Source organism: Thalassophryne amazonica, chromosome 16 (genome assembly GCF_902500255.1).
Source record: "Thalassophryne amazonica chromosome 16, fThaAma1.1, whole genome shotgun sequence".
NCBI classification, from domain to species: domain Eukaryota; kingdom Metazoa; phylum Chordata; class Actinopteri; order Batrachoidiformes; family Batrachoididae; genus Thalassophryne; species Thalassophryne amazonica.
This window is the reverse complement of record NC_047118.1, coordinates 9,101,457-9,110,169: the sequence shown is the minus strand read 5'-3', so window position 1 is coordinate 9,110,169 and position 8,713 is coordinate 9,101,457. Positions and strand designations below refer to the sequence as shown.

Sequence of the window (8,713 nt, the reverse complement as noted above, 5' to 3'; positions counted from 1 at the left end):
ATTTCGAGTTTATAAATTCACATTTAAACAACTTGTCCAGTCCATGCAACTGTTGTCAAATTCGTATGTGTGTGTATTTGCACGTGCGTATGCATGCGTGTGTATGCGTAAGTGTATACGTGTGTCAGCCTTTCTCTGTGCTCTTGGTTGGGTTTTGCATAGATGCGAAACGATTGATTTGCAAGAAAACAGTTTATATATATATAAAAAAAACAACAACAACCCAAGAAACACTTAAAAAATCAGTCCAGCATTTCTCTGTGTCGCCATTCTCACAGGTACAGGAGAATAATTCCAGTTTGCATTTTTTTGTGTTTATTATTGTATGTTCAGAATAGCATCACAAATTATACCTCCAGTGTTCAGCTACAGTCAGTGGTGAAAATAAATATTTTAGTCACGAAATTTAGTCAAAATACAAACACAAATAGTCTATTTTTAAGTGGCATATGGTCTTGTAATCCCGTATTCTCTTATAGTTCTTGATGTGACTTGCGCATCAAATTACCCCTTATGCGTCCAAAATTGGCTTCAACTGCGCAAAGTAATAGAAGTGAATACTACATCCCTGACTACAGCAAGCCCAGGAAAAAAAAAAAAAATCAGTATACTTGACAAATTCAACATAAAACACGAATGACAACGAGTGTAAGTCCAGAATATGTAAATCCTCTTCAACAGTGACTCGATTGTTGATTGCAAAGGGGGCGCGCGACAGGCTTGTCGCATTAGTTGTGAAAAAAAGCGTTCAGTTCGTCGTACATGGGGGCCCGTTCATGGTGTAAGTGCATGTCGTGGTAAGGCAGGACGTTTTCAGAGTGAATGCCACTCCGAGACCCCGAGGAACCAAACACTAGGTTGTGCGCCCCGGCGGATCTGGAGCCAGGCAGGCCGGAGTAATGCATAGAGTAGTGGTACCCCTTCTCGGTGTCGGGGGACGCGGAGCCTTGGTGCTTCAGGGAAAAGTTGCCGTTGATGCAGAGCGGCGGGCTGAGCGGGCCCTCGTACTCAGGGCTGTTGTACTCCGGGGATCCGCTCCCGCCGTACAGGGAGTCATAAGTCGAGCAGTAACCGTGCGCCCTCAGCGGATGTGAGTTCGAGCCCGGCTGGCAGTGGGGGCTGGAGAGACGCGCGCACTGGTACGGGTAGGAATGCATGGAGAAGGAGCCGGAGCCGTATCTGCTCCCGTCTTGGCACTGTTGCTCGGTTAGGAAGTTGCGAGAGTTAAGTTGTAGACACCCGGCCACCAGATTGGTCGTAGGCTGGGACAACCCCTTGCACAGCGTCTGGACGTACGACACGAGGTCAGGCCTTTTCCCAGAGCGCAGTATCTCCGACAAGGCCCAGATATAGTTTTTGGCCAAGCGCAGCGTTTCGATTTTGGACAGTTTTTGGGTTTTGGAGTAGCAGGGCACCACTTTACGCAGATTGTCGAGCGCAGAGTTCAGGTCGTGCATGCGGGTCCTCTCGCGCGCGTTGGCTTTAATCCTCCGCAGTTTGGAGCGCTCGATCCGGGCCTGTGTCATTTTACGTTTCTTGGGTCCTCTTTTCTTGGGTCTGTCTCCTTCTGGATCGTCTCCATCGTCCTCTTCCTCCGCCTCGTCGTCCTCGTCGTCTTCTCCCGCGTGCTCCGAGTGCGTCCGGCTGCCTCCTCTCAGCTCAGGGCCCTCCATGTCGTCCTGAGTGTCCTGGTCCTCATCTTTGATCTTGGGATCGTCGCTTTCGCTGTCGTCTGCCCAGCCCGAGTACTTCTGCACGTCGGGAAGCAGCGAGGGGTCACTGAAAAGCCTCGTCAACATCACGGCTCTGCAGCGGAAAACAAAAGGAAAGAAACGGAAAATCAGGCCTCACAAGCAGCAAAAAACTATAAACCCATATACTGATTCAAAGAGAAACAAAGATGCAAGATGAGCGCGTGCGCACAGCGTTAACCACAAACGGATTTGTAGAATTCTAAAAGAAAATTCGCGTCAGGCCTGATTAACTGTTGATACGCACGACATTTAGTGCGTAATTTCGATTAAAGCTGGAAAATAATAATAACCAGCCATTGCTCTGCAGCCAGACGGATCCACATTTAATTCCCTGCTGTCATCTGTGTGACCCCGCGCGTCCTTACGCAGCGGGTCCCAGCAGCAGGGGCCACATTACAGGTCCCATGGGGGCCCCTAGTTTCACTCCTCCTGACGCCCATATACACTCCTGGCTGCATTCCAACACTATTCATCCACACCATACACCTCTCCTCAGAGGATGGGAAACATATTGGAATTGATATAGGCGGACAGGGAAAAAATAGTCAATATCACTCAAAAAACTGACTCACTGGATGCACTCATCAATTATGAGCAGAATTTCCATCTAATAAATATATGTAGGCCAAAATAAATTAGATTAATTATCTTGCATGGATATGCTTTATTTGAGTTGGGGCTACATATATTTATTAGATGAAAATCCTGTTCATAACTGAATTAAGTACATCCAATGAGTCATTTTATTGAGTGAATAAATCAATATAATTTAATCTGAAAAGCATTTTTTTTTTAGTTTAACATGATGGAAGTTCTCCTTGAAAAGTGTATTTTAAAAGGCTGTCATCTGTTGTAATAATGATAATAATAAAATATTAATACATACTTTTAATAATAATAATAATAATAATAATAATAATAATAATAATTGTAAATAAAACATGCTAATTATTAAATGTTAAAACGAAATAACCATCGTACCAGATGATGGCGAATTTAGTCCCATCAAAAATAAATAAATGAATAATCAGAGTCGAGGTGATCTTTAGGCTCCATCCCGAACACGTTTCACTTCCATCTATTATTACAGTGCAGCAGTAGATAGACTTTGCAGGGTAAGGTAGACTGTGACGGTTGGTTAATTATCTCGGGGGGGGTGCCAGGGGCAAAATCTAGTTTTTAAATCTCAGGCTCAGGAGATTTGCTCAATTAGAGGGGAAAAAACACAACAGCGTTTAATTAACAGACCGTGCAGTTTACACGAAATAGATTTCACACGCAATTCAGTATGCAAGAGTGCATCGTTTCAAAGCACTTTTTCGTTAAACGGGGAACGCTTGTTTCCTTTTAGCTCTCGTTAAATATATACCCCCCCCCCCCCCCCCCCAATAATAAATAAATACATACATCTGGCTTTGCAAAATACTCGTGGAGAAGTGCTGTGGCCGAGGATGAAACTGGACAGGGATAAATCAGGCTGCAGGCTGCCTGTCACAACCGATGGCGCTGTCCCAGCCTTTCGTTTGCTCCAGTCGCGCAAATCATCGACAAATTCATCAATAAATCTGCCGTTAACTCGAGGACGTCCTTCTCCGAAGCGATGGGATTGTTATCGAAAATTTCCACTATGATTCTGATCTTTTACCCCCCACCACCACCGTCTCTTTTGTTTCAGGATCCAAGAATGTGCTAATCAAATTAGTGTCCGATGTGATGTTTCCAGCCCGCGCGCGCCGCTGCGATCCGATCCTGCAGGAGTGAGATCTGAACTGATCAGCTTTTTCTCTTTTAATCCAGGTAGAATCGGGTGTCAAAGTTGAAGGGAATGCGACGGGATCGATGTGAGGACGCAGTGCGTGATGTATTGATGTATGGCTTTGTAATCAGTTTGTACAATCAGCTGTTGTAGGCAGCGTTAACAGCGCGCGCGCCGTGCGTCTTCAGTCTTACCATACATCTCCATGTGGATCCCCGCCAAATCGGCCGTTTCACACCAAAGATTGCACCTGAAAATGCGCTAAAATATACCAAAGATTGTTGTTGTTGTGTTTTTGTTTTTTAAAAACGTTTTTGCGCCTGTTTAAGGTTATTATTACTAAATTTTAAAAATATTTATCCTCCTTCTGGGCGCAAACTGTTTATGTTCCAACTTACCTCGGCTGGAGCTCTTCGCGGGGAATGATGGGAAAGCAGGCGCCCGACTTTCAGACCATCTTCGGGGAGCGCACGAGCGAGCGAACGAGCGCTCTGTGGGTGCAGGCGGGCGGCACGCGCGGCTTCCTTCTCACTGAGGCTTTTTGGATTTTCTCTCCTGGCGCGCGCGCAGTCGTCTATAAAGGAGAGAAGAGTAAACGTGCGTCCCCGGCGTGTGTACGTGCGTACGAGCGTGTGTGTGTGTGTGTGCGTAAAAGGCGGTGCGTGCGTGCGCTACCGAGGACGGGGGTTACATACCAGCTAAGGCTGCGGTGCCAGCGCGCATATGGCTGGCACGTCACCGGCAAAGAGCCATCACATGAGGGCCCGGTGATTGACATGAGCCCGCATTCGGAAAGATTTGCCCTCCCGAGGGAAGATGGGGGGAGATAGATAGAGAGAGAGAGAGAGAGAGAGAGAGAGGAGAGAGAGAGAGAGAGAGAGAGAGAGAGAGAGAGAGAGAGAGAGAGAGAGAGAGAGAGGAGGTGGTAGTGGTGGAAGAGAAGAAGGAGGAGGTGGCGGTGGGGGGGCTGCGCCATCTGTCACCGCGCTCACAGAGAAAAAGAGAAGGAGAAACAGAAGACAGGGAGAAAATAAAATGGTGGAACAACAAAACATCATTGTTGACCTGTGCTGCTTTACGGAAACCGAACCTTCTTTATGGAAACCGAACCGAACCTTTCTCATTCACCGATCAGACTTATAAAGGAGTGATGCTGCACACACACACACACACACACACACACACACACACACACACACACACACACACACACACACACACACACACACACACACACACACACACACACTGCAATCAGGTATGTGTGTGCGTGCGCGCATATATGCATGCATATTTACGTATATGTAATAAATGCATATACGATATCGTATACATACATGCACACACACCAATATCTGTCTATCTATCTATGCATACATTTCGATAGAAAGATACATATAAACAGATACATTCATATGTGCATGTTCACGCTAATATGCACGCATGCAAACACACACACATACATGTTTTTACTCCTTTACAAGAAAAAAACATTCAGCCAATTCTCCAACAAATGAGTTTAGGTGTATTCACCCACAGCTCTGTTCCGCAGCAGGGTGGGGGGAGACATTATAAGTGCATTAAGGCCATGGAACAGAAGGCATATTGTTTATTTATTTACCTAATTGGATCAAATTATGCTTCATTGTTTTCAGGAATGACAACCAAAGCCAACTGTGATTTGTTCTGACTCTTGTGGGCACAACACTGCAAGGCCATGACCCGCTTGCCAAAGCCACAAATGAGTCAAATAAAAGTTGTGGAATTACTTTTGTTGCATGTTTTCTTTTCTTCTTTTTTTTTTGGTGGTGGTGGGGGGGGGGGGTTGCTCATGTGATTAAGTGCAGAGACATCACATATATGCTCGGGTTTCAAATACAAGGCCGCCAGTCTGGCTGCTGGTGTGTGTGTGATGGGGGTGCCTGCAGTGCCAAGCACCAGAGAAAGGGTGAGAGACATAGGAGCACAGTGTGTGTGTGTGTGTGTGTGTGTGTGTGTGTGTGTGTGTGTGTGTGTGTGTGTGTGTGTGTGTGTGTGTGTGTGTGTGTGAGAGAGAGAGAGAGAGAGACCCAGGTGTGCAGGCCCACAAGGGAAGGATGAAAAATGAGGAGGGAAGTGTGTCTGTGTGTGTGTGTGGGGGGGGGGGGGGGGGGGTAGCTGAGATGACGGAATTGGTGCTGGTAGAAGCTGGCAGAGGTGCCAGTAATTTAGGAGAAGGCATGTTGGCACATCAGCGGCATATGCAAGAATTCGTCACCACCAGTCTGGTTGTGCACGGCTGTCTTGTGTCCACCCGAGCTCTGTGATCTCTTTATTTAGCAGACATTAGTGGAGTTAATGTGGGAGAAACAAGCTTGATGACCACTACGTCCAAGTTGGCACAAACAGACCCATCAAACAGAGGGGACAGGGGCCTGGGCGCTGAGAAATAGCTGATAGGGGCTCATTATGTTTTTGGTCCTGGATCTTCTCAGCTTCTGCTGCTCAGGGGCACAGGAGTGTGTGTGTGTGTGAGCATTTGGGAGGTTACAGGATCAATCCATAGCTCAGTGGGAGTGCGGCAGCAGGAGTCATGATGCTGTACATCCCTGATGGGATGAAGGGCTGCTAAGTTGGCATTACCCCCCCCCCCCCCCCCCCCCCAAAGTGAGGTGGCGTGATTGGGTCGGTGTGCAGGGGGCATCAAGCTGCACTCTCAGCCAAATCGCTGCCCTCTCCTATCTCAGCTGGTGGACTGGGGCCACGGGGGAGTGCTGCTTCTCAACGCATCCCAGCAACCTTCGGGTCACCTTGCCAAAATAAATGCTAAATGTCAACAGCACGGCTTTAGCCAGCAACCAGCTCAAGGCGCCTTCAATCAGGAAGGCTTTGAGCTGCACCAGAGGAGAGCTTGTTTGGAATTATTATATTTTGGAATGACTTTGCATCATGTTTGCTTGTGGATTAGTCTTAAGTAAGGGCCACCTGCTGCTTTTTCACAGAATAAATGAATGCAGCTCTTTCCTGAAGATATCTGATTCCCAGTCACTCGTTGCTTTTGTGGTTAAGCGCCCACAGCAGCTATTCAAAGAGACTAGGCCACACCCTCTTGTCATCTTTTTCCTCCCTTCGTTTCCTCCCTGTCGATCATGTGAGGTCACGACCTGCGTTTCACTTTCTGCATGCCTCTCTGCAAGATTTGCAAACTTCTGAACCTGCCCATTCAACACCCCCTCCACCCCCACCCCACGCTTCACCCCAGCCTCCTGGACCCCATCTGCACTCTCGTCTCTCCAGCCCCCAAATTGCATATGCACAAATGCAAATGCCTATTAATTAATTACTTCACTAATTAGTGCAGTGGTATTTTAGAGCGATAAATCAAGTGGAGATGGGGCTGAGGACGGTGGGGCTGGAGGAGGAGGGGGGTGGGGGGCTCTGCAGAGCATCCACAATGAACCTACACCAGAGGGAGCGCGCCTACTGTACAAGTCGTGTGTGTGTGTGTGTGTGTGTGTAACTGAAGAGTGTGCGCACGCTGCAGGTTCTGAAGTGAAGCACCGTTTAAAAATACAGAAGAGGCCAAATCAGTGAGTCCGCAAGGTGAGTATAGGCTTTAATAATAATAATAATAATAATAATAATAAATCATAGTGTAAAAAGTAGCTAGAGAAAGAAACAAAGAAGGAATGTAAGACTGCACGTGAGATCTGACCTCTGCCCTATCAATTGTTTTGTTTCCTGGCATGTGGCCCAGCTTGGATGCATATTGCAACCCATTTTTCACAAAGTTAAAATCATCACTTCCGTGCAGCAACTGCTCCTACCGATGCATATTTATACTGATATCGTAAACCATTTGCAGCAGTTCAACGAGCATAACAGTTGGCATCACCTACCCGGTGATACTGATGTGATAATTGTGGCATCTGTGATTGGGAGGTGAATAATTCTGGCAGTCCTAGTGAGCTGTGTTTCTGTGTGTGTGTGTGTGTGTGTGTGTGTGTGTGTGTGTGTGTGTGTGTGTGTGTGTGTGTGTGTGTGTGTGTGTGTGTGTGTGTGTGTGTGTGTGTGTGTGTGTGTGTGTGTGTCTTTAGGTGTGCCAGGCCCCCACCATAGGTACCCATGGAGATCTCCAAACTAAAATATTCATTCTTGTTTGCTCGCCCAGACAGTGTGGTCCTAATTGCAGCATCAGAAAGCTCCACCTCTCTCTCTCTCTCTCTCTCTCTCTCTCTCTCTCTCTCTCTCTCTCTCTCTCTCTCTCTCTCTCTCTTTGGCAAGGCTGCAGCAGGGACAAACCTCATCTGGAAGAAGGATGCCTGTGCTTGATTGTTGTTGATGGATTTGTATTTCACTTCTTCTCTTGCTCTTTTACACTTTCACAGCATAAAAAAACACATCCAGACTGGTTCATTTCAACAATTTCCTCCACTAACGTGTTTGCACACAATGGTGCTTCCAAGAAGTGGCGTAATACACTGTATCTCAGTAGTGGTGCAGAGCAGGTAGATCAGTGGATAAGGAGTTGTCCTCCTCATATGTATGTAGACCTGAGTTTGAATCCCGCTGTCTGTGTCCTTGGACAAGACACGTAATCTGTGTTGTCCCAATCCACCTAGCTATAAATGGATACTGGTCACGGTTGGGGAAGTAACCTGTGTGGGACTGGCATCCTGTCCAGGGGCAGTCGTGGGCTTTCACATGTTTCTTCCAATGGGATCTGGAGATAAACACCAGCATCTGCAGGCTTCAGGGCATAGGACTTGCTAAACTCAAGATATATAATTTGCTTGAATAAGATATTAACTGTTCTTTAAAATAAATGTCTGTAATGATGCGGATCCATGGACAGAGTTCATTCCAGTACACTATGAAGGTCAGTTTTTCGGTCTGCACTGCTGGATGTCGATGTCACCTGTGGCCCATAGATTGTATAAATATTGAACAAATCCTTCATGACACAAGCAGCAGAAATGAAACTCCTCTGTTGGGTATCTGGGTTTACACTCCAGGACAGGGTGAAAAGATGGTCTATCCGGGACTGATTCAGAGTAGAGCTGCTGCTTCTTCACATCAAAAGGAGCCAGGTGAAGTGGTTCGGGCATCTGGGGAGGATGCCCCCTGGTCGTCGCCCTAGGGAGCTCTTCCAGGCACATCCAACAGTGAGGAGGCCCTGGGGAAGACCAAGGACATGCTAGAGGGATATTTCCCAGCTGGCTTG

The 8,713-nt window shown here is 47.0% G+C and overlaps 1 protein-coding gene across 1 annotated transcript; it reads right to left on the bottom strand.

The window, feature by feature from the left end:
* Positions 1 to 547: 547 nt before the first annotated feature.
* neurod2 (neuronal differentiation 2) lies at positions 548 to 4,038 on the bottom strand. Its single transcript, XM_034191102.1, has 2 exons — positions 3,909 to 4,038; positions 548 to 1,806 (listed from the first exon to the last, which is right to left on the bottom strand). Exon 2 carries the CDS (start codon positions 1,797 to 1,799, stop codon positions 729 to 731), a length of 1,071 nt encoding a protein of 356 aa, XP_034046993.1. The 5' UTR covers positions 1,800 to 1,806; positions 3,909 to 4,038; the 3' UTR covers positions 548 to 728.
* Between the last annotated feature and the right edge of the window lie 4,675 nt (positions 4,039 to 8,713).